We start from the raw sequence: 26,916 nt of genomic DNA, 5'->3' as shown, positions 1-26,916 counted from the left end.
GGATGGAGAGAGATAGGTCCAAGGATACAAAGTAGCAAATGTGTAGGATAAACAAGTCAAAAGGCCTAATTTACAACATGAGGACTACAGTTAATAATAGTGTATTGTATACGTGATTTTTGCTAAATGAGTAGATTATAGCTGCTCTTGCCAAAGGGGGGAAAATGGGTACTATGTGAGATGATGGGTATGTTAATTTGTTCCATTGTAGTAATCGTTTTACTATATATATGTATATTATAACATCATGTTGTATACCTTAAATATACACAGTAAAATTTATTTTAAAAAAATTCCAAAGCTCCAGTGCCTTTTGAATCACCTACCACTGTTGTATCATCTATATTATTCACTGTTTTCCCTTTTTAGTGGGGGGACTATCTCAAGCTGACTTTTCATCTAGTCACAAAGATCTAAAGAGATGGCTCTCTGACCATATTTAAGGAAGCATCAGGAAATGTCAGCAAGTTTGACCAATGATGTAAATTGACTTACTTTGACTCTTTTTCACTCATGTCCACGTCATCATAGATAACAACTTCCTGAGACCTAAGTTCTAGAGTCAAAATAGGATCAAAATAGTCCATTATTAGGTATATAGTCCCCACTATCCAAATTATACACAAATTACCTCATTATCCAGGTGTATCCCCAAGCCTGTTTTATCAAAATCTGATCACAGAACACAGACAGGCTGGAAGAATCAAAGAACAAAAAGATTCTCCATTTGGGAAAGAATCAACTGAGGGATTAAAATAATGAGATGCCCTAGTATCTCAAACACATGTGTATTTATATCAATTTGATTTCATGCAGAGCTCCAGAAAAATATGAGTTGCTGAATCATTTTTAGACTAGGTTCCCATCTTTCTGGAATTAGACAAAGATGTTATACTGCTAGAACAGTGAGAGGACTTTTTAAATTTCTGGGGTATGGGGGAACAGTTTAATAGAAAATTAATGTTAATTTTTTTTCATGATTTTTATTTCAAACCATTGGCAACTGCTCCTTTATAATAATTTTGCGTGACATTGAATCTTGGTGCATAATCATAATTAGACATTTTCCGTTTAGGATATTCACATTTCTTGGTTCTCTACATAGAATTCCATGATTTTCAGGTGGCTCACCATGTGAACAAGTTTGAGAGCTTCTGGCATAATTATTCATAATTCATATTCAATTATTCATAATTATTCATCTCTTTAATCATTTTCTTCAATACTTTTAAATGGGGGGTGGGTATGATGCATGCCTATTTTAAGTTGGCTTTGTTTTTTTAAACACAGACCAAGGATTTGTTGGGAGACCTGTGATTTTACCAGGTATACATAATCTTCATGTTATTCAGTTCAGCACACCCCATATTCATGGAATATAATATACACTTGAATTACTGAGTTAGAATGAAATCAAAGTAGCCACACGGCTAGAGCCCATAGACAAAAGCCAACAAACAGCAAAAATACCTGGCCTCCTTTTATTGACAAATTCAATGAACTGATCATGTACTGAGAATGTACTGTGCTAATTTATGCACTATTGTTTTAATGGAAAAGGAAATAACATTCCAGTGACCCCTCCTTGGTTTAATTGGTGTGAATGTGGCAATGTGATCAAAGTCAACTTACTGTGTCTTAATTAGTGTGATCTGTCAAATCCTTCAAGAGGTTTTGTAGTATAATGCAAAAGGCATAAGTTTCATAGTCAGACAGACTTGGGTACAAATCCCAGATCATTCAAGTATGTTGGGGGGTCCCAGAACCTCTCTAAAAAGGGATAATAACATCTATTTTTCTGGGATTTTAAAAGGAAAGTATCTACCTTAGGGTCTGGTATATAGCAGGTACTTGAGAAAAGTTACTCATCTTCCCCAAAGAAACAACTGTTGTATAAGATAACTTCTCTAATTTTGACAAATCAATTTTTCATTGATGTGGGAATGCAGGAAGGATTACCATTTCTCTTTTCCTGCCCCTGAATATATCAATGCTAAGTACTTTTGGTCAGCAATAAGCAAATGTTACTTACCTAAATCAGGCAGTGAAATGGAAAATGCACTGTTGATTGAGAAAACACAAAAAAGGTTTAAGGAAAAAGACATCCAGAAAGATTAGGTGATACATCTCAAATAACATTAGATGACTAAGTGTCTTAATGCAGATGCTTCTAGGCAAAGATGTGAAGAAAACCTCTGGCAGCTTTGTTCTGATCACCCCTCCCCCACAACCTTTTTAAAATGAGCTTATTTATCGCCAGTGATTGCCTATACCCCATTTCCTAACTTGACAATCTCAGGCTGCTCCATAGCCCTGCCTTCTCCATCCACATCCTATTTCTGCCCTCTAACCTTCCAGGATGCTAATCAGATACATCCAATGTGGGGTAAGTATTGGTGACAGAGAACAACCTACAGATGAGTTAATAGGAATTCTGCAGACATGGCACTCTGCCTGTATCATTTAAGCCAAAGGGTGACTTAAGAGGAGAATTCCAGGCCAGGTAGAAATGTAAGAAGGAGGATTACTAAGAGGGAGAAGATATTGGGCCCAGCTAGATTGTTTGGTGCTCCTCAAATCTCACAGTTAAGGAGATTACATGAAAGGAAATATGATGTAGTAGAAAAAACATTCACGTATTTTAAGCATTTACTTTAAATTCAGCCCTACAGATATTTTTGCAACACTAACCATGGGCCAGGCCCATTTGCTGGGTATAAAATAACTAGACACAGTTCCAGTCCTGAAGTAGCTCAGGGTTTAGTGAGAGTGACCAAAAATAAATTAATACAACGTGCTGTGATAAGAATGTAATGAAGGAATGTATAAAGGAACAGCGCATTAGGGAAAATCTGTTAATGTTTATGTAAGCCTCAGTTTCTTCATTTCTAAAACAAATACCAACACTATGTTTTAGAGTTGTGTTAAGATTGGATGAGCATACCCAAGTGACTGTGCCTGGGACAGAGATGATGCTTGGTGATCTCTGCCCTTACTATCTGAAAGACCAGACTGGATGCTATCAGGACTGTGATATGCAGAACAGCCCAGAAGAAACATGTAGTCACTGGAGTCAGTCAGATGAATTTGACACTCAGTTCTGCCGCTTACCTGCTATATGACCCTGTGTCACATACATTTTTAAAGCCTATATTTTTCATCTGTAAAATGTAGAAACAAGTTTTCACCCCAGTGGGTTACCGTGGAAATCAGAGACAACACATGTGAAGCACTTAGCATACTCCCTGCCTCAGTGCCCAGTTAGCACATATCCTTGGAATTGCTGCTTAGGGGTCACTTGCCCAAGGAAGCCTTTCTTAACACCCGTGCCCTTTCTCCATTCTAATTGGGTTGGGGTCCTGGTAGCTCCTGTTTAAACATAGAAATAGAGGCCACAGAAATATCTCAAATGATGTTTCCTTCCTCTAGGTCATTTATTCATTCAACACATCTTTACTGAGTGTTGATTATGTCCCAAGCACTGTTCTATGTGCTGGAGATACAGTAGTGGGCAAAACAGTAGAAATCCCTGCCCTTGTGGGTTCTAGTTGAGTGAGGCAGACAGAAAACAAAAAAGGAAATTTATGTCATAACATCAAATTTATGTTATGTCATATAAGGAAATATAGGGTGCTAAGTGCCATGGAGCAGGGCAAGGGGGATGGGGGGGCTGGAGGCGAGAGTTGGTTTGCCATTTTACAGAAGATGGTCAGGGAGCTTTGCTGATAAGGTCACTTTGGAGCAGAGGCCTGAAGGTAGTGACGGAATGAGCCACATAGATATCCGGGGTAACAGTGTTCCCGGGAGAGGAACTAGCAAATGCAGAGACTCACAGGCTGGACTGTGCTTGGCCTGTTTAAAGAAGAGCAAAGAGGTCAGTGCATCTGGAAGAGAGGGAGTGAGAAGGCGTTTAACATGTAATTCCCAGGTAAAACTATAGCATAGCTAAAACCAGTGGCATTTTATGCTTGGTTTCTTTATGTCTAAATCAGGCCATTTAATGACTATATCAATAGGCAGTAATATGTGTGTACTGGGGGGAGGGGAGCGGAGTGCATGTGTGTGTGAGAGAGAGGACTGAGACCTCTTACTCTTCTTCAACATCACATTTTTAAGGCTGCAGCCTCCTTCTTTAGTTAGATAGGACAATAAACGAGTTGGTGTTCAAAAGAGGAGTCCTCAGTCTTCAAAAGGCAACAAATTAGTTAAGACGCTGTTATCTTGGTCTATTTACATGCTCTTAATTGAAACATTAAGGTAGGGAGGCAGATTTCGGCAAAATCTAAGGGAAAAAATTTTAATAGAGCTTCCTAAAAATAGAAGATCCTTCTCTGCAGGTAGTGAATTTCTCTTTCATAGAGGTGTGCCAGCAGAGATTGGGTTTGTTAGTAAATTTGCAGAGAAGCTTATATAGTGGGTTGGACTAGGTAGTATGGGTTTCCCTCCTTATCCTGAGAGTTCTTTGACTCTAAGAGTTTCTCAATAATATTAATAGATGTCACAAGACACACACAGGATGTTATGGGAACACAGAGGAGAGATTGATTATCCAAGTTTAGGCAGACAAGTTCAGGAAAGGAGTCCTAGAAGAAATAATATTTGACCAAATTTTGAGGGAAAACTAGAACTTTGATCAAAGAAGGTCAGAGGAGGGCAAGTGCATTCCAGACGAAGGGAATGCCGTGGTCAAAGCAAGGAGGCAGGAGACACCACGGCAGAGGCTTTGATCTGTAGGGCATGTGTATGGGGTGATGGTGAGAGTAAATTTTAGTGCAAGATGGAACTAGAGAAGTAGAAATGGGGCAGCCATGAAAGCATTTCCTTGTCATGGAAAGGGATTGGATATTTGTTCTAAAAGTCATAAGAAGTCATAGAATCGTTTTGAAAGAGAAGAAATCAGACTTGCATTTTAAAAACATCAGCATTCTCACCTGAATCAAACAGCTAAGAAACTGTAGGTTATCATGCCAATATTTTGTCAAAAAGCTAAGGCCAGGGTCTGCCTTTGTGCACAAGGTCTCACTGACCACAGGAGGGAAACTCCCTCTTCTTCCACAGTCAGGATAACAATTTATAAACCCCATGTTCTGTTGGATCTCTTGGTAGATCTAGATACAACAGACAATTGGACTTAAAATTACATTTTAAAAAAAAATTTTTGGCAGCTGGCCAGTATGGGGATCCAAACCCTGACCTTGGGGTTATAAGGCTGAACTCTAACCAACTAAGCTAACCAGCCAGCAGGACTTAAAATTATAAAACTTTGAAGCTTTATAATTGAAAAGAACTCCAGGGTAGAATAACGTAATTCCATCTCAATATACGTAGTGACTTTGGGCAAATTATTTTACCATCCCTTGCCCTCACAAAATACAGGTTTATATCTGTGTATCTATATATCCATATGTATATGTGTCTATTAGGGAGAGAAGTATCTCCAGAGACTACCCAGTCCCCCTTCCATTGTATACAGGAAGCAACTGGGACCCTCTAGGTGCAAAAAGGGAGTGATTTGCCCATGGTTACGCACTGAATAAATGGCAGAATTGAAACTAGAATCTAGAATCCAGCCTTCCCCTCCCCCCTTCCCCCACCTCTTTCCATTGCCCTTGAATTTGGTACCTCCACAAAGACTGGCAGTTAGTCTAGGTATTTTGAAGGGTCCTTTCCAGGTCTAAGACTTTGAGATACACAAACTATTCAGCTGCACAGTTCATCTCCCCTCTCCATACATCACTGCTCTCCAAGGAGACAAAATATGAAAATGTAGAAAAATAAAACCGCTGGAACTTGTAGGGCCAAGAAAGCATAAAAGGACATAATTAACAACAATGCTTAGTGTTAACAATAGGAGTAGACACCAAGGAGGGTGAGAAAAGTTTCCTTTCTGGATTTTGCTTGATCAAAAATTTCCCTCGACCCTTGTTTATAACCATTTTCCCATCAATATTTTCTCAAGGGACATGTCACTTTCTCATGAGTATCTGTGGGTGTGGATCACTCAAAAATTAGCAAGAAAGAGGCAGGTGATAACCAGGGCTTTTGGTTTTAGTTTCTGACGTTCCCTTCACTATTTCTGAGAACTGCATGGAGAACATCAACCTGTGTACCTGCCAGGCCGGCACTGCTATTCCCCTCCTGGAAAGAGAGATGAAAAGGGGCCTTTTACCTTACATTTTCTTTTGACTTGGTTTTCTTCATTTTAAATCGGTCCTTTTCTTTTTTGAAGAATCGCTGCAGTCTTTTAAGTGTCTCTTTTCCATCTAAACTAAGAGGAATCAGAGGATATAAATAACATGGCATTTGAGAGAGTCCTAGAGATGGAAGTCTGCTGTATTAAAAAGGATCAGAGGCTTCGGGTCTCATTTCCAAAACACACCCCACTCAAGGAAGAGCAAGAAAATGCCTTATCAACGTCTATGCTTTTCTTCTTTGTTTAGATTCCGATATGTGAAGTAGCACACACCGGTCAACTATGAAGGGAGTAATTACATTTCAATACAAACAGTCTCTATTTGGCAGAGTTTATGGAGCAAAATCTTCTCAGGGAAGCATAGTTTACAAACTGTACTAGAATCACAGGAATTCCTGGCTCCTGAAATTCACGTCACTGTTTCAGTTTAGTGAATAATAGCACCATGGTGACACACCAATTACCAGTTGATATGAAAATTCTTCCAAACATGTTTTGGGGTCTTTGGGGGGAGGGGAAGGGGTGATACACACACACCATCGCCCCAGCATGCCTAGCTCAGGATCCCCTCTTCCCTTCAACCCTCAAACTTCTTGCTTTTGCCCATTGTTGTTTTCCTTTCCACATGTGCTCTTAATAACTCAACCTGAAGAATAATGCCCATTTGAACTAATATTATTCTCAATAACACTGAATTACTAGATATTAAGTTAAGCCCAGATCCCAGAGACAGACTTACTAATTTGCAAAGACACAGGTAAGTCATAACCATTGATTTGTTCCTGGAAAAGCAACTACAGAATTAAAGCAAGTTTTATTGATATTTACTTACTCTGGGACATAGACATTTCTCAAAAGAGAAAGCAATGTGATTTAAAATTTATAGCACATGACTGTACACAATTACAAGGATCCTATTAATCACAATATGGTATTATAATAGCTTACCACCACTCTCTATGTGAATCCTTCCTAAAGAATGATGGTGGATGTAGGGGATCATTTCTTAAACTCTGGATTTAGCAATTTAATGGGAAATATCATTAGCCTACAAAGTCAGGAAAGAGAAACTCACTCTATCTTTGGGTAATTGCTCTTTGTTTTGCAGACATCTTCATACATTTTTTCACTATTTTCTTCTGAAATAAAAAAAAAATTTCATTCATTATAATGATAATAGTTCAGATTCATGTATAACAGAAATTATTAGATACCTGCTAGGTGCAAGGTACCTTGATCTTTCTTTTGTTAAGTAGCTCTTACTGAAACTTATGCATGTTTATACAAGAATACAGTAAAAATGTTTAAGTCTCTATAAAAGTATGTACAAATGAAAATTAAGACTCACTGCTACCCTGATTCCAAGTCTGACCTAATTTAGTCAAAGTAAGTTGGTTTATTGATGGATTTCTTATTTTTACCCTCCATCCTTCCCATATTTATTTTATTTTATTTTATTTTATTTTATTTTGTGACTGGTAAGGGTATCGTAACCCTTGGCTTGGTGTCACCTGCACCACGCTCAGCCAGTGAGTGCACCAGCCATCCCTACATAGGATCCGAACCCACAGCCTCGGTGCTCCCAGCACCGCACTCTCCTGAGTGAGCCATGGGGTCGGCCCATCCTTCCCATATTTAATACATAACAATTGAAGTCTACAAAGCATCAGACATTATGAATGCTGGGAAAACAATAGAAAACCAGACACATCTTGAATACTCTCTCCCTTCATAGCATGGCTTTAGTCTAGTCAATGTGTCGACGTAAGCTTAATACACAGATACATGATTCAATCCTGACAACAGAGTCTAATGGAAAGAACATTAAAGAAAGGATTTTCAGGTTCAAACGTGACTAACACACAATGAACTTAGAGGGGTCACTTTAACTTCTCTGTACCTCAGTTTCCTTTACAAAATGAGGGTACTGGGTTTAATGATCCATTAGATGGTTTTTCCATCTAAAATTCTGGGATTCTAAGAAGGACAAAACCAACCAGAGTAACATTTGATTATCCCTCCTCCATTACTTTTTCTTTTTTGAAGTTTATTATTTTTTAATTGACAAAAATTATATATATTTATGATGTTTAACATGTTTTGATAATTGTGTGCCTTGTGAAATGACTAAATCAAGTTTTTTTGTGTATGTGTGGTGAGAACCTTCAAAATCTACTTACTCAGCAATTTTCAAGTATATCATCAATTGTTATTAACTACAATCTCCACATTGTACAAGAAATCTCCTGAACTTATTCCTCCTAACTGAAATTCTGTATCCTTTGGCCAGCAACTTCCCATTACTATTTCATTCATTCATTCAACATACATCTTAAAAACTATCTCACATGTGCCCGGCATTATGCTAAGGGCTAGAAAAAATGGTAAGCATAAGGAAGGTAATAATCTAGAAGAAAAGACAGTTATTCATCAAAGGATCACATAAATATAAAATTATAATAATGACAAGTGCTATGAAAAAGTGGTTCATGGTACAATGAGATTGTAAATCAAGAAGAATATTCCTTAGGGTAATAATGATTGAGCTGAGATCAGAAGATAGACTAAGGGTCAGTGAGGCAAAGGGGTCCAGGAGAGGAAGGAGCACTTCAGGAAGAGGGAGCAGCAAACACCCTGTGATGGCAGCTGGACAACTCACAGCAGCTAACACAGAAACACTCTGCAATTCCTACTGGCAGTTTCAGAAATGTCTTCCTGTTCTTACCACTATCAGAGGCAAGTGAGTCAGACAAGTCCAACTGTGGTCTGTGGGAGGAAAGATACAAAGATCATTAGCTTGTTGTATCGTAACTTTAAAGCCTCATCACGTTCTACTGGCTGAAAGGCTGGAATGTACTTACACCTCTTTCCTGGGGCACTGGACATCATCATATGTCTCCTCTGAAAAGGAAACTGGCTTCAAAGCCCTTGCATCTGGGATTCCTTTAGTCACCTCCAAAGCCTCCACATATCCATCTGAAAGGAAAACAGAAAACCCCCTTAAAGAACATCACATCAGCTGCTATCACAGATGCATTCAAGTACATCGCTGGTAATGCAGGCAAGAACAGGAAAAGGCAGATGAAATGTACTAGAACTGGAACATAATCTTAGTATATATGATCCCTGGACAGTTCACTTCATTTGCAGAAACTTAGTTATGATTCTCTGAGGTTGGGGATAATGATAACACCTATTATGTGATTGTGGCAAGGACTAAGTACATATTTTTTTTTCGTTAAATTTTTATTTTGTCAATATACAATGTATATGATTATTATGGCCCATCAGGGTGCTGGCTCCCTAGTAAACCCAAACTCTTCCCTCTTTGAGGGTTCTTCCTTTAATCCCTGACCTTAAATGCTGAAGTTCTCCAGGGTACAGCCCTGAGGTGCTTCCCTCTACATCTAGGTGACTGTATCCAGTCTTACGGCATTTTTTTCTTAATGCAAAATTTCTTAAACAAGTTGACTGAACACATGTCAACATTTATTATTCATTAATGACAGAATTAGTCAGAGGACAATGTGCCATGCTTAAAAAATATATGGGGATTGTTTGTGCAAGTAACTAGCCTACTAAATTTAAATGTGGGTGCTGCTTTACTTCTTAGACCTGTAAACTTGTCATAACCAGTAACCTGTCACCTCTTTATCAGTCGACATAGGTTAAACAATTACGGTCTGGGTTTCTCAGAACCATTTTTAGACATGAACTATTAATCAGAAATAAGTAATAGAGCTGAGAAATAAATAATAAGCAAATTGACTTGTGTCTATTAATTAAACAGATGAAGCAACAAGATTTTATCCTCTGACAAGAAGTCAATTAGCATGTAGACCCCAAACCATCTCAATGAATGTTTGCTCCCAGAGGCTTTTTCTCTTGGAGTTATTGATAAATTTCTCCAGCACGAAACAAAGATGCTGAACACACAGTTGCTTAATTCTTGGTTCAGTACTTTTTTTTTTTTTCTTAATCCTTCCTTTTGACTGAGGCAAAATAAAAAGTTTATGACTTCATTTTAAAAACACAACTTTTAAATTTGCACCTCCAATTTAGACATTTCTCATGAATTCCAGATACTCCATCAGCCTTCACATCATTTCCCTTTGGTTGTCTAAACATATATTCCAGACCAAACTCATGATTTCTTTCTGCAAATTTGCTCTTCCTAAAGTCTACCCCATTTCAGTAAAAAGTGGCAATTCCATCCTTTCTGTTGCTCAGGCCTCAAATCATGGAGACATCCTTGATTTTCATATTCCATCTTCAATCCACAGCCGTCTGCGCTACTTTCAAGCCATGCCCTGAATCCAAACACATTTCAACAACTCTATCATGGTACCCTTCTCCAAGCCACCATCATCTCTTACCTAAATTATTGCAATAACCTCCTAACAGGTTTCCCTGATTTATCCTATATTCTATTTTCAAGACAGTAGCCAGATCATTCTTTAAAATGCAAGCCAGGTTGTGTTGTAGATTTCATTTGCGTTTCCCTGAGAGTTAATGAAGTTGAGCTTTCATAGTGTATTTACCTTTTGGATATCCTCTTTGGTGATGTGCCTGTTCAATATTTACCCAATTTCCCTTTCTTTCTTTTTTTTCTGATTTATTTCTATTTTATATTTTCTAAATACAAAAATGTTTGTAGAAGAGCTATATATTCCATATATGAGTCCTCTGTCAAATATATGCACACACACATATATATAATGCACAAATCTTCTCCCACTCTGAGACTTGCCTTTTCACTCTGCTAATTGTATCTTTGGATAAATATATCCTAGCTCTTCTAATTCTTTTAAGTCTCAAGCAAATTAATATTGTTACTCTTCATTCCAAACTATTAAAAACCTTAGAATGCTTTAATTACCTTCCCGACATATGTGCTATGATCAATATTTTAGCCCCCCCCCCAATTTGACATTATTATTGTTTTATTTAGTTGATACTTTTGCTCACCCTTCTTTCTTTCATCAAAAACTTTCCTTCTGGAATTGTCATTCTTCTGCCTGAAGTATGTGCTTTAGAATTTCCTTCAGTGCATTTCATTTGGTCAGTAACATATCACAACTTTTATTTGTTAGAAAATATCTTATTTTTTTTCTTCATTCTTGAAAGGCATTTTCGCTAGACATAAATTTCTAGGTAGACATTTAATATCTTTCAGCAGGATTGTATTCTGGTTACATACTGTTGTTGAGAACTTAGCAGTCAGAACTCAGTCATTTCTTGGGCTGAGCCTGTGGCGCACTCGGGAGAGTGCAGCGCTGGGAAGCGCTCCCGCCGCAGGTTCAGATCCTATATAGGGATGGCCGGTGCACTCACAGCGCTCACAGCACTCACCGGCTAAGCGCGGTGCAGCCGGTTTCAAAAAGGACAAAAAAAAAAAAAAAAGAACTCAGTCGTTTCTTTATAGGTAATTGGTCTTTTGTCTTTGCTTTTAGCTCGTTTAAGATTTTTTTTTTTTTCAATTAAAGCACAATGACTTAGAGGTACTGTGAACTTTATTACTTAAAGTCAATGTGACACTGTAAAAAGAAAATGGCCTTTGAAGACAGACATTCTTGAGTTAGGCTCTGTGTGGGGGTTTTCATTTTACTTTTTTTTTTAATTGGTTATGAATATCTGTGTGACACAAAGCTGATTGTCACCCCTCATGCCCATGATGTGAGGGCCAGATCCATACTGGCAGCATACCCATTACCACAAATTGCATTTGTACCTCGTGTCCCCCACCCAATTACCCCCAACTTCCCTCTCCCTCCCAAGATATTCTCTTATTCTTTGATGTTCTTCAGTTTCTCTAAGATATGGGTAGGTGTAGATTTCTTTCACTTATCCTCCTTGAGAACATTAGGATTCCTGGATCTGCAAATTTATATCTCTCAACAATTTTGGAAAATTATCTGATATTATCTTTTAAAAAAAAACCATTTTCTTAAATTTATTTAATTGACACATTGTAATTATACATATTTATGGGGTACAATCTGATGTTTTGATACATATAAATGTTGCATAATAATTGAGTCAGGGTAGTTAGTGTAACCATCACCTCATTCATTTATCATTTCTTTGTGGAGAGAGCATTCAAAAGCCTCTCCTTTAGCTACTATGTAACATAGAAAACTTAACTGTTAACCTCTTTTATCTATTATTTCCTCTAATTTGATGTTATTTTAAGACTTCTCACTCTATCCTCCACAACTCTTATCCTCTCTTTCATTCTTTTTATCATTTTCCCCTGTGGAATGAATTTCGGATAGTTTGTCTAGATCTATTTTCTAGTTCACTAATTTCCTCTTCAGCTGTATGTAATCTGATGTGTAATTCACTATATTTTTATATCAGTTTAGCAGTTATTTTTTCTTTTTAAAATCTCTCCTAAATATGTTTATTCCCTGTTCATATTCTTCTATTTTTAAGTTTTTTGGGGGGTGGTGTTGGGGGTTAGCTAACTGGAATGGGGATCTGAATCGTTGACCTCATTGTTATAACACCATGCTCTAACCAACTGAGCTCACCAGCCAGCCCCCATTCGTTTATTTTTAAAACATATTAAATATTTTAGGTTTTGTGTCTAATAATTCTAGTATTTGCAATATCTTAAAGGTTGGTTCTGTTGTCAGTTGTTCTGCTTGTTTTCACTCCCTGTGAGCTATTTCCTTGTGTGTTTAGTTATTTTTGATTGTTAATTTTGAATTTTTAAAAGAATATTATATGGGAATTATTTGAAACCTGGTATAAAAGTATATTCCATCAAAGAGAATTTGTATCTGCTTCTACCAGTTGTTTTGGAGGTCTACCAAGCTAATACTACTTTAGATTAAATTGAGTGTCTTTTGGACCATAGGGATAGTGTGAATTTCAACTGCAGATGTGCAGGAGGATCAGCTTATGGTAACATATCTTTTTCTTTTACCCAGTTCCAGGGTCAAAATGGGCAGATTTCCTTCTGCTCAGTAGAGTTTATGTCTTGTTCTTAAAGTATGGATATAATCCTTCAGGGTTTTAACGTTTTACAGGAGTCTCCTACTGTAAACTCACTTTGGGCAGGCCCTATTCTCTATGCACCATGCAGTCAAACAAGAGCGCAGGAGATTCAGAGCTCAGTGAAAACCCTTAAGGCAAAAGCTAGCTTTGGTATGCAACTCCCAGGTTTCCTGGATACTGAAGATCTGTGCATGCTTTCTTTTTTATATCAATTCTGTAGTACTTTTATGAATGTGTAAAAAATTATTCTTTGCTTTATTTGTTTCAATCAAGAGAATCATTCACATTGTCTAAGCCAGCGTATTCTCAGACACTGAATTTGATTTATTCTTTCATTCCTTCTTTCAACAAAATTTTGTTGTGTTATCTCCAGTGTGCCAGATACTATGCCAGGTTATAGAGATACAGAGATGTATTCTCAGACACTGAATTTGATTTATTCTTTCATTCCTTCTTTCAAAAAATTTTGTTGTGTTATCTCCAGTGTGCCAGATACTATGCCAGGTTATAGAGATACAGAGAAAAATACTAAATGGTCTCTGATCTCAGGGTGCCCAGAGTGTACCATGGGAGATAACACATAAACCATAGATTATGATAAAAGCATGCTACAATTTTGTAAGAAAGAATCATTGAAGAGAACTAACAGTTTTTAACATCTGAACCAGACACTTTATATGCATTGACAAATATCCCTAGGAAATGAGTAGTATTATCATCATTTTCACAAGAAAGTAAGTAAATTTCCCAAGGTTGCAGGGGTATTATATAGTTGTCCTGGATCCCAGAAATGCTTGACTTTTAATTCTAATATAGTAATGTGGTCATACTGTTGCTGGTTAAGTGTCATGGAAACAAAGAAGAGTGAGGAATTATGGTCCCTGGAGAGTAGAAAAAAGGAAGTTGGCTGAAGGTGAGGGAGGTCTCAGAAGAAGTGACTTTGGGGATAGATCCTGAAGGACAGGTAGACACACTGGCAGGTAGAGAGTGGGAATAAAGGCATTCCAGATAGAGAAAAGAGATCAAGAAAAATTAGAGGGTCACTTAAGCACATGACATAGTCAGTAAACTAAGAATAGAGCAGAGTGTGTGAGGAAGCTTTGTGGCACAGACGAGGCCAACTAGGCTGGAGGCAACTTTAAGGGGCCTTGAGTCCATCTTAGGGTCATTGAAAATTTACTCTTCCTACAACTCTGATTGTAACACATTATGATACATCAGTGGCTTGCCATGGCTTATTGGGCTGGAGTGGATATCTGTTTTCTTTGTCTAACATCTACTCCCCCCCCGCCCCCCGATAATAGCCATCTTGTTTTCCCTCAAGAATCCTTCACTCTGAGGGTATGCAGTTTTGGTAGAACTGACTCTACCCCCAGTCCAGGGTTGAGTTTATGACACAGGCTGGGCCAATCAGAGCATATATCTCTTATACTTAACGATTGGTTCAGGAACGGCATGTGACCCAATCAAAGCCAATAAGACTCATATCTTAGTTTTATAACTGTTAGGAAGATAAAAATCTCTAGTACTCCTATGGTGTGCCTAAAAGGATAGGTTGTAAGCTTGTCACTACTGGATACCATCTTGCCTCTAACAGGGCAGAATTTGCTTGAAAATGGAGCCAACCCAGTGGGGAGCAAAGCCAGGAGTAAAAAAAGTGATGCTGAGTCACACACAAGGTGATATTGTTTGTACCCTTGGATCCAGCCATGTCTAGACTTTGTGCCAGCTGAACCTCCTTTTCTTTTTCTGTTGAACACGGTACGATTTGATTTCTGTGGCTTACAATCCAGAGCCCTGACTGACATGAAGACAAGATGCAGCCTACATAGGGTCAATGAGTGACAGCATACCACGTCATCAGTGTGTCAGAGGTGGGGCTGCAAAGACAAAGGGGCTAGTGGACATGGAAGAATAAACATTTGCTGAATACCTGTCATAGGACATACTGCTGGGCTTGGGCCTCATGACAACCTTTTATAAATGAAGAAATCGATTTGCATGAATATGAAGTTTCTTACCCTTTAGCTAATAAATATCAGAGCCTAGACTGAACTCAAGTCCTCTGCTTGCACATCCAGTGCTTTTTCCACCATGATAAGCCACCTCACTAGGGCAGGTTACTTGGCACGTAATAGATGTTCAATAAACATTTTAAAAATAAATTAAAATTTTCTCCATGCTCAGCTTTAAAACAGTGTGGTAATGGTGAAGAGGATCAGGAAGAAATACAACTTACCGTGGCCTTGGGAGTGCCTGGCCAGCCCTGGGCCCTTGGGGCAGGCCTTCATCTGGATGACGTCAATCAGGGCATCCTGCTTCTCGGCCAGCATGCTCCTACTACCTCTGTGGACGTTTGCCATCTGGATTTTTCCAGGTGTCCCCTCATAGGCACCTACCTAAATATATGCAACAGGGAGAGTACTGCAGGGCTCTGATTTATCAGTTCTTTGATTATTCATGCTGTTATTCATTCATTCATTCCTTGTGGGTAACAATTATTATTTAATGCTATCTTACTAGACTCTAAGTTTCATGAGGGCACACAACATGTCCTTCAGTTACCTCTGGAAGGCCAGTGAGTGCCTGGCACAGAGGAGGCAGTCAGGATGTAATGGAGCACCTACTGCACTACGGGGCAGACTCTATATTCCAACTCATTTAATTGTCATGACACCCCTTGTGAAAAATATCATTAGTCCTCTTGGAAAAGGGTTTAGAGAGGTTCAATAACTGGTTTCTGGTTCCACAGTTAGTAATTTACTGAGGTGGGACTGGACCCCAGAGCCCCGTGCTCTTCACCACTAAGGGATGCTGTGTATTCCTTCTCCTGTCCTTTTTGCCTAACGTTTCATCCTTCCACCCATCATTCTCCTATTCCTTTTCACTTCTTTCTGCATTCCCTTCCTCTGGCATTTGCCAAACACTTGCTGAAGGTGAGACAACGTGCTAAGCTCTGGAAGTAGACACATGCAATGGACAGAGTGTCTCGCACACTGGCCATGGAGACAATACACAAAGACAGTGAATTAAGCTATAACGTGATGAGAGTTGTTTACAGCAGTTACTCACTGCCATGGAAACAGAGAGGATGGGGAGGTTGGTTCTCTTAGCTGGGCAATAGAATCAGGGAAGGCTTCAAAAACAGGTTTCATTAAACCATATTTTTTAAAGTATAAGTGCAAGATTGATCTTGGGGATGAAGAAATACCTGGCAGATAAATCAGTGGGATCACAGACATGGAGTACTTGGAGGAGTGTTAGTGTCTGAGTAAGGGTAGCATGGAGGCTGCTGATGAGGGAGGAGTTGAAGGAAAAGGGGGAAGACACAGGGAGGAAAGTCTGGAGATGAGGCTGGAAAGATAAAAGTGAATGGGGCTGAGTTATGAGGGGTCTTGCATGTAAGGCAAAGAATTTGGGCTTCATTTCTTAATCATGGGGAGCCCGGCAGGGAGAAAACTCTATCACATTTACATTTCAGAAAGATCTGGATAGACTGATAGGTAGAGACACTGGAGAGAGAAGAATTAGAACATTTTTGGCTGTCTAAGTGTTTTCTAATTGTCAAATGAAAACGAGAGAAGGGTTACTGTCCTTCCCACCAGAGCAGAGTGGACGTAAGTGTTAGCCGTGATAACACATTTGAAAGTACTTGGCAAAAGCTACTGTAATGAATATACATCAGGCATGGATTATCCTGAGTTTGTGGTGGGATCTTAGGCAAACTGTCAGGAGAATAAGAGTAGGGGCATTCTTTTAAGTCACATAGCCAACCATACATTTTTTGAGTGGGGAAAAATGACAAGCAAGTAATGAAGTCAATGTTCTACACAAATAAAGTGATAACTATCCTTCAATGTAGTCCTCTAATGGATGCAGTCCCCCCACTCACCTACATATCCCAGATAACTTTTAATAATGTCCAATACTGAAACCCACTGCATAAAGGAGGGAAGTGACCTTTTGGTGGTAGTCTGACTCAATGCCTGGCTGTCATATAGACAGCACTGAACCAGAGCAGAGCCCTGCTTTTTTATGGTCAGATTTCTTAGCCATGCTTCTCTACTGCCTTTCACTTATGCTCCTATCAACCCCTTCCTGATCTCTAGCCTCAACACCTATTTATGGCCTTGTCCCTCCCCTCTGGCTTTGACACCTGAAGATGCTGTCCTGGCTCTGGACCTTGTCTTTCCTATTTAGTGACTTACTCCATCCTTTAAATTATGCTGCTTCATGATACTCTGTAAACAGCCAACATGGTCCAGCCTGGCCTCTGGGCCTACAGACTAGTTCAGGCCCACATCACCAACATGCTTTTTGATTTACCCCATCCCTGCAGATGAAACTGGGACAATCTGATGTTAAAAGATAGACACATCTCAAGCAGGTATCTAGAATGTTTGGAGCATTGGTATCTATTGTTTAAGCCTTTCACCCACTAACTGTGAAAGGGACAGTGCCAACCACATATGGATATACACACACATTCACAGTGTTTAATATTAATAAAAACAACAAGAACACATTTCACTTTTATGGTGGCTTACAGCTTACAAAGCACCTTCATATATATTATTTCATTTTATCATCACAGACAGGGTACAATTGGGATGGCAGTTGGGTAGGGATTATCTATTCTTATTTTACAGACAAGATGATCAAGCTTAGAATTAAAGGTGTTCTTCTAAGCAGGGCCTTTGGGCACAAAATTTGAGGAGGCCCTCACTGCAGAGACTTGCAAGTGCAGGGACGGCACCTGAGAGTGAGCTCTTCTTCATATTTGCATCCTGGGTGCCTTGATGAACTTACCCTCATCCCAGCCCTGTTTCTAAGGCATGCTACGTGGCTCATACATGGAAAATTGGGGGCTAGAGCTCAGTGTTTCTGTCACATTCTTGATAAATGCCCAACACCCATTGCATCTTCTGACTGTCTCTCTGGAGAGATGTATGTCTCAGCCTCTAAAATGTCACCCCCATCAACCGATCCTGTCACGTGTCTAAGCTGTACCACTTGGCCAGGATCCCTAGAACACAGATACCTTGAAAGGATGGTTTGAATGTGGACCCTTTTCTGTTTTTTGAGGTTCCAGTTCACATGGCTCTTTTTCCTTATTCTTATCTTCATCCACATGTTTGGGGCTAAAATGTGAAGACATATTGGGGAAAGTGAAGCTTAGAGTGTTTAGATGACAGTGCACTGCTCAATCCTAAAGGAAATGAATGGAGAAAATGAAGTTAAATAGACATGAAACTTTTTTTTAAAAGGGGACCAGGAACCGATCATATAGGTAGCTTCTCTGAATTTCTGCATGCTCCAATCAGTGCCAGAGTAGCAATTCCTGCTTAAAATCTTCTAGTTCCCTATTGCCTATAGGGTAGAATCTAAGGCTTCTAGTGATCTGGCTCCTACCTTTCATTCCAACCCCATTTTCCTCTGGTTCTTCCCTCCACTTTTGCTGGAATCTAGACCCTCATAATTCCCCAATCTTACCACTCTATTTGACCAACTCTCCCTTTTTATTAGCTATTTCCTTTGTCAGACATGCCTTCTACATCTTATATTGCTGGCAAATACAACACCCTTCACAATGGTCTAAATCATCTTACCTTTGAGAATCCTTCCCTGAGTCTCCCAGTCATACCTTCTCTGTCCCTCTAACACTTTGGACTTCTATGTTGTATTATAGTTTGCCTGTCTATGGGTCTATCTCCAGTTCCTCCTCTTTGTCTTGTAAATTACCTGAAAGTCAAGTTATAAAGGGGCAGAACTCTCTGATTCACATATGTATCTCTAGCACTACTAATGCTGTGTAATCCATGGTAGGAACCACCATGTTTCCTGGCACAGGGTGGTACTCACCCAGGATTCCCTAATGAAATGAATGACTGGCCTACACTGTATGTAGATAACAGCTGCAGTGGAGGAGCCTTTGAGAGAGTCAAGATGGAGAGAGCAATGTAAAAAGCAAAATCCAAGGACAGAATGACGGGGAACGTCAACATTCACGTGAGAACCTTGCTTCTGGCACTGTAAGAGCCGGGTGGTCCTACGATCCTTCTGCTACCACATCTACACAGGAGGCAGAGAGAGAAGAGCCCTCAAAGAAAATCAGAAGAGGTGGTCAGGGAGAAAGAGAAACACTAGGTGAGAGTGTTGTTCTGTAACAGAAAAGAAAGAGTTTTAAGGAGCTTCATTCATTCATCCAATTTCTGAGCACTCCTGTCCAGCATTAAGGCCGAGACCAGTTCTGTGATGAACAGGAGCTGCAGAGTGAGGGCTGGGCTCCAATCCCCACTCTACCTCTTTCTCAAAGTCTGCAATGAACCTCTCCAAAGATCAAAATTTCTCATATTTATATATGAAAGTTTACAATTTCCATGTTTGTCACGAGAATAAAATGTGATAAAAATGTTGAAAGCCAAGCATTGTGCATTGCATGTAACAGACCCCCAGTAATCGTTGGTGTCCTTTTCTATCAAGACACTTGCGGAGTTAGAATTACCCAGTTCTTAGGTTCCCAGAACACATGGCTGATATCTCTCCTGGTATATTCACCTGCCCTTGTTGGTGTGCATGTCCTTTGTAATCCATCTTCTTATCCTCCAACTCCTGACCAGTAGTTTCTACACAGCTGGACCTTCATAAATAACTATTACATTAAATTTATATTGTGACTTCTAGGAATACTGTGGAGGAGGGGGATAAATTGTCTCTGCTTTAAACCACTTTTGTGACTCTCCCTGGCCTATAGGATAAAGTCTAAATTTGTGCCATCCAGTACAGTGGCCATTGGCCTCATGTAGCTATTGGACATTTGAAATGTGTCTGGTCCAAATTGAGCTGTTAAGTGTAAATACACCTGGCTGTTGAAGAGTTGGTGTGGAAAAAAAAGAGACTATAAAACACCTCATTAATAATTTTTATATTATTACATGATGAAATGATAATATTTTGGATATATTGGGTTAAATAAAATTCATTATTAAAATTAATTTCACCTTTTTCTTTCTAGTTTTGAAAATTTTTAAACAACAGATGTGGTTTATATGATATTTCTCTTGGGCAGTGCTGGTCTAAATGATTAATTAGGGAGTGCAGACCCTCCTGGATCCAGCTCTGCCTACTCCCCTAGTTCCTGCTGCTCTCACGCTGCACTTTAAGCTCAAGTGATGTCAAACTGTTTGTAGATTCCTGCACCTCACTGTTTAATACTGCGTGTCCACTCACACCTTTCCTTGTGCCTGGAGCACATGTTCCACCATTTCCCCCTGGCCAATTCCTACCCTCTGTCAAGATTCAACTCAGTTATCACCTTCAAGGAAGTGCTCCTAGAGCCTCAAGGCCAGTTTTTGTGCCTCACCTCTGTATTTTTACAGTTTTCATAGCAATGATCATGTTATACTGTAATTTCCTATTTATTTGGTCATCTTCCCCTCTAAGTAATTCTCCACTGCCAACAATCAACTTTCACTCCTATCTCTTATCAAGGATCGGGAATATATTCTTTCTGTTCACTTTGTATGTCAGAATCTAGCAGCATCTGAATAGAGAAGCTCATAAATGTTGAAATAAATAATTAATCATTTGACGTGTGCATACCACATGCCCAGCATTGTACTAGTACTAAAGGGTCAATTATGAGGGTCATGAATTTAGAGTCAGGCAGGAATTCAAGGAGAGAAATGAAGGTAGCCCACCCAGCTACAGCAAAGTTTCCCCATGATTCAGCACTTGTATTTTTAGCCTCAACCAGGGAATTTTGATCCTTGCTTCTCCAGAGCTCATCAACCACATTTCTTCTAATGCATTAAAATATATCCAGGGGAGGAATGATAGAAGCAGACCCTGAGGAGGTGGATAACAGCACTGCTAGGTGTTAGGGCACTACTCTGGACCCAGGAAGTATGGGAGGCACCAGCAACACCAAGAACAATACAACATGGGCCCTGCCCACAGGAGCTCCCAGACTAGAAGCGGGTGAGGAGGTGGAGGATGAACTGCATGTCAGCAAACAAACTACGTATAATGCTATTAATGCAAACACATGTGTATGTTACAGAGGTACCATGGGCAAGGGATTGGTTAATTCTGTCTGAGGGAGGGGAATTAAGGAAGGCTTCTTACAAGAAGGAATGCTTGATAGATCAGTAGACGTTTGCCAGATTGTTAAGTTTGGTGAATTAATGAATTAAACAAGCAAAAGCAAAGAGACTTAGAACAGCATGCTGCATTTTGGAAATTGTAAGTTCTTTGGGATTCACATGATGATTATTTGCCTGTTTGGTTGTGTGGTTCTCCCACTAATCAGGAGCTCCTGGGGCCAGTAGCTAGGTCTCCATCACCACTACAGCCGCAGTGGTGAGCAAATGCCTGGTACATGTGGGGTGCTCAGCAAGTGCTTGCTGAGTGAGTGCAGTGTGGGCTAGAAGGAAGCAAGAGAAGAAGGCAGGGCAGGGGCACGGATTACTTTCTCTATACCAGGCATCTTGCAAGGTGCTGGGGAAACTGAGCCAGGTCAGACACTGGAAACACAGTCTGCCCATAGCGAAAACTAGTTTAGTCACCAGAGGCTCAGTGGTTGGACTAATGTTTTACCTCTTAGAGCTAAAACTCACCTAAGTCCTTGATGGAGAAAATTCTTCCAAGGCTGAAAGGAAAGAGGAAATGGTCATTTTCATAAATCAGCCCAAACCAGGCTCTGTTGTTTGGTTACACATCATTAAAGACTAGACCAAAAGGTGAGGGGGCGGTGAGGTCTTAGTACAGAGCAAAGGCAGACGCCGACAACAGAATGTTCTATGAACTGTTGCCAGTGGGGCTGAAGATCAATCAGAAAGGAAAACAAGCATTCCTGAAGTTACGGTGTCGGCCAGAGGGAATGTATGATGGGATTTAGAAACGTAAATTGTTCTCTGCATGTCTTCCCAGGAATGCATCTGTAGAATAAAGAACTTCTAAATCATATGAGGAAATGTGAATTTGTGGTATTTGAGCAATGTCTCAGTGGGCAAAATTGGTATAGGCCAGTGTGTAAGCAATGTTGGGATGTCCCCTTTCCTCACTGGTCATGTACTCTCTGTTCAACACTCAGCTCTTGCATCATGTAGATTGAGCTCCATTAAAATGATTTCCCAATGACCACAATAGAGCTCCTCATTTATTCAGTGGTCACATATCTGATGCCATTCCTTGTTTGGAATCTAGCCAAGAACCTTGAAGAAAACAGAAAATACCTAAGCATCCAAAATGCTGCCACAAAAATCCAGGTATGATAGTTTATACACTCTCCTTTGGGGAGAGCCTGCAGGCCTCCATTCAGAGACTGTGGTTTCTTATTTTACATATAAAGCAAATTAGTTGCAGCACTGGTAGAATGACAAGTTAGACAGACCTTGTTTTACATCTCTGCTACAATACTTACAGGTTACTCAACCTCTCTTAGCCTCTATGTTCTCATCTGTAAGATGGAAGCATTGATACCAGCTTGCAGAGTAATTGTGAGGATTAAGTGCTACTGGGTACCCACAAGTGCCCAGCACAGAACAGGGACTTGGTACATGCTTGCCCACATGAAAGACTCACTGATAGATGCAAAGATACTGACAGTAGAAACAAAAAGGAATTGTTACAAAAGAGAAAACAATTACAATAAACAGACTTGTGGTGGTTTGATGTGAAAGCAATTAGCTCTTCTACAGGGTCCAAGAGCATCTTACAAGAAGAGCATAAACTATGCCCACTCAGTCCCTTAGATTCAAGAATACTCCAAATCATTAAGAAAGAATGGAATCAGATACCACCCACCGAGCTTAAAAATACAGAGATGAACACAAAACATGTCTGAGGGTTAAAATATTTCAAAATCAAAAACGCTTTCATAATTTTTTTACTTGAATGGTATAAAATTTGATTATTTGGAGAGTTCACTTGTGCTGAATAGTTTATTATTTGCCGGTGTTGTCTGGTAAGTGAAGCATTTTAATAGACTGTTTCTACTCCCCTTAATAGGAATAATAATCATTTGTATTTTTCTAGCTTCAAAGTGTATCCACAAATGAATAATCCTTACCAGCAAGCATAAGAAAACTGAAGCAGAGAGATGAAGGATCTATACTAAATGTACCCAGTGAAAAAAGAGTAGAAACTTAACTGACACTGTTAAGATATTGCTAAGTGCCAACCGTGTGCCGGATACTGCACTTAGGTGCTTACATACTTAGTCTGACTTAATTCTCTCAGCAATTCAGTGAATTAAGTATTGGGCCCCTTATTTACTGAGCATCTATTACAGAAGATACAGCTTCCTGTCCTCAGGAAGAATACACCATTTTACAGAGGACACACTGAAGCTCAGAGAGGTGAAATACTCTGTTCTAGGCTAATAAATTGTTTACCTTCATTTACCTTATTTTCATTCTCACAAGGACCCCCAGGTGGGGGTGCTTTATTATCCCCATTTTATAGGCGAGGAAATGGAGACTCAAAGTCATGTGGCCAGGAGCTGGGATGGAGGCCTGCAGTGATTCTGCTTGGGTCCTAATCAAGTTGCTGTATTGCTTCCAAAGTGGCCCCTAGCACCACACCCAGCAGGAGTCCAGAAATTATGCCTTAAATTTTCTGATTATTTTCTTGAAAGTACAGGGTTTACAAATTTGAATTGTGCCAAAGGACTTGTCTGTCTGAAAGGCACAGTTATTAAAAGCCAGTTGGAGCTGGCCGCCTTAGATAAGGGGCTAGGAATGGATTAAGACCACCTCCTCCTATACCATCACATATTTTCTGTGTCTGATGTTACAGGGCTCAGCATTCAGAATTTAAGCAGCTGGAGTCTAAAAAAGACTTAGAAATAGAAAACCAAATACAAAAAAAAACAACAACAACAAAAAAAACAAATCAAAAACCTTTCCTCCCTCATAAAAGAAACACCTTTAGAATCAACCTTATGTACTTGTTTAACTTTTAGTTATTATGGTGGTAAGGAGAGAGGAAACAATACCTTTTGGAAGTCTTTGATTTCAACTTCGTAAGTCGCTAAAACAAACATAAAAAAATTATGTCAGAGCAATTTATCCACCCATTTCTTACAGTACCCAGGATTAAAGCAATTCCAAAAGACTTCAGGGTTCAGTTTTCTCAGTCTCAGAACGTTGATCTGTGCAAGGCTCAGTGTGCATGGTGTGGGAAAGCACAGGGTCACTGATTACAGTTTTCGTTTCTGTGGGAAGTCCCAGGATGAAATTTATGGTCAATGAAAACATACAATACCATTTTCAGTTTCCTATTTTGAGAAATAGATACATACTCCATGCTTAAGATAAAGCACTGAAATTTAGTGGTAGCAATGAGAAGGCAGACTAGGAAGAAAAGAGGAAAAAAACAAAAAGGGCTAACAAATCCTAATTTCCACTTCAACAAAATGAATGCCACATCATGTCCCTAAGTGTCTTTGCTCCATAAGCGTTTTATATCCTTAAATATAGCTTGAAAAGAGGAGCCCACCTACTAGGGCTCAAATACATTTTGATTTTTCCAATAGTTCTAAGGATTTTATTTAATGACGTGATACCAAACTTAATTATTAGTATAAGTAGTAGCAAGGATTTGGGTTCAAATCCTAGTCATGCCATTTCCCGCCTGGGGGATTTCAGACAAATTAATTCATTTCTCCGAGCCACAGGTTCATCTGTGAAACTGGGCCAGTTGGTACCTGTCTTAACAGAGTTACTGGGGAGATTAGAGGAGATGATGTAATATGCCTAGAAGAGCACCAAACATTGTATAGAAAGTGGCTTGTTTTTTGATAAAATATCTTATTTGGTTATTCTTCGCTTCAAAGTTATTTATACAAGCTTTCACCCTACTGTTGATGAATATGTTTGCATCATAAGTGGGGCTCCTCCCTGCTTCTTTTCTCTTTCTCGCAGTTAGGGTCCTAAAGCTTTAGTTCAGAAAACTGACCAAACAACATGCTGCATTTCTAAGATCTTATTATTCTAAACATACAGTACATTGATAAAATAAATGAGATCCTACTAGGTCTTCTTTAAGGATCGGTCCCACTTGATTGTTGACACAGACATAAAATTCTGCATGGATGATTAATAATATATACTTCAACTTGGGTAATTGTACACTTTTATTTTCACTGATTTTTGAATGTAAACATTTTATTCAGCTATTCCTTGCTTTAAAAACTTTGTTAGCCATTGATACTTAAAAAAAAAAAAAAAAAATCTGTTTGGGGGCCGGCCCGGTGGCGCACTGCTACAGTGCGCAGCTTGAGAGTGCGGCGGCGCTCCCGCCAAGGGTTCGGATCCCACATGCAGACCGGCCGCTCACTGGCTGAGCGAGGTGCGGGCGCAACACCGAGGGTTGCGATCCCGTTGCCGGTCCCGGTCCGGTACGGGTGCGACACTGAGGGTTGCGGTCCGTTGCCGGTCACGAAAAAAGACAAAAAGGAAAAAAAATAAAAAAATAAAATCTGTTTGTGATGCAGTTTCCACCATATCCATTCCTACTATGGATTTGTTTTCCAATTTTAAAAGTGATAATCTTCTCCTCCCCTCCTCCAATTTATTTTCTTGTTTGTGTTTTTCAAAGAACTAACAAATCGTAATCCAATTTCCTTCTCCTAGCCCCCTGTGGGGTTAATGAGATTATCACATGTTCAGTCTTAGAAGCAACAAAACCAAGGCTCAGACAGGCCTTACTTGCCATGGCTAGTAAACAAGGATAACACACATTCAATCAATAATGGATTCCTAATGTTGACGCTGCTTTTTAACACAATGGAGGTTCTGCAATGGTAAGCTCTGCTACCAAAACTTACTCCAGGGTGGGGATATAAAGTATGTAGGGCTGCATCCCAAGAGGTCAGGAAGGGAACAAGAATGTGGCCCATAGGATTGGAGTCCTTGCTTACTTTCTATACAGTTATATAACTCTCTCTCCACTGAATAGCTCTGCCATGGCTGGCAGAAGAAGGACATGTACCAGAAGATGGTCCTCAGCAATCCCACAGCTGCTAGTGTCATAACATGGTCATGTCTTGGAGGCCCTCTGCTCTTTCTCTATGTACTAATTCCCTGTGTGACCTTGGAAAAGTCTCCTCTTTTATGCCAGGAGGTGAGAGGACCATTACTAATATTATAAAAATAATAATAAAAAGCAGCTAACATTTCTTATAGATAGCAGGCTCTATGTAAGTGTTTAAATGCATTATTTAAATGCACTTAATTCTCGTGATAATCACTACTAATATTCCAATTTTACTGATGAAGAAACAGACATACAGAGAAGTGAAGTAACTTGCTCAAGGTTAGTCAGTTAGGAAATGACTTTCAAACTTTCTTTCAACCATGAATTCATTCACTTACACAAAATATTACACAGGGACATGAACAGAACTTCTCTGTTTGAAGGTACCCTCAGGGTCTCTAAGACCTCTCAAGAAATCCTTGGGGCCTAAGAAGTAGCCTGAAAAGCACTAATCTAGATGACCTCTAACGATAATTCTGCAGAGCTTCCAGAACATCCTGAATCCTGCATACCCAACGCCAAGTTCTGTAGAAAACGGAGAAACCTCACAAAGACACCTGGGCTGAGCTATGCACCCCAAGGGGATGGTCTTCCCTGTTTTCTTGGCATTGTGCAAGGGACAGAATCACCCAATGGTGACATTAAAGCCAACTGCCTAATCCTCTCCCTCCTTCTTTTCT

The 26,916-nt window shown here is 39.5% G+C and overlaps 1 protein-coding gene across 1 annotated transcript in view; it reads right to left on the bottom strand.

The window, feature by feature from the left end:
• LOC103603554 (chromosome unknown open reading frame, human C1orf168) overlaps positions 1 to 26,916 on the bottom strand; it is a 100,804-nt gene that overhangs the window by 13,258 nt on the left and 60,630 nt on the right. The window contains exons 7-16 of the mRNA XM_008588111.1: positions 24,195 to 24,229; positions 21,814 to 21,845; positions 18,237 to 18,336; positions 15,435 to 15,594; positions 9,055 to 9,169; positions 8,919 to 8,959; positions 7,269 to 7,332; positions 6,170 to 6,268; positions 2,033 to 2,061; positions 496 to 556 (exon numbers count right to left, since the gene is read on the bottom strand). Coding sequence (XP_008586333.1) covers positions 496 to 556; positions 2,033 to 2,061; positions 6,170 to 6,268; positions 7,269 to 7,332; positions 8,919 to 8,959; positions 9,055 to 9,169; positions 15,435 to 15,594; positions 18,237 to 18,336; positions 21,814 to 21,845; positions 24,195 to 24,229 — 736 coding nt within the window. The remainder of the gene's footprint in view (positions 1 to 495; positions 557 to 2,032; positions 2,062 to 6,169; positions 6,269 to 7,268; positions 7,333 to 8,918; positions 8,960 to 9,054; positions 9,170 to 15,434; positions 15,595 to 18,236; positions 18,337 to 21,813; positions 21,846 to 24,194; positions 24,230 to 26,916) is intronic.

This window comes from Galeopterus variegatus, unplaced genomic scaffold (assembly GCF_000696425.1).
Source record: "Galeopterus variegatus unplaced genomic scaffold, G_variegatus-3.0.2 Scaffold122, whole genome shotgun sequence".
Taxonomy (NCBI): Eukaryota; Metazoa; Chordata; class Mammalia; order Dermoptera; family Cynocephalidae; genus Galeopterus; species Galeopterus variegatus.
The sequence above is the reverse complement of the archived record's forward strand: the minus strand, read 5'-3'. Positions and strand labels throughout refer to the sequence as shown.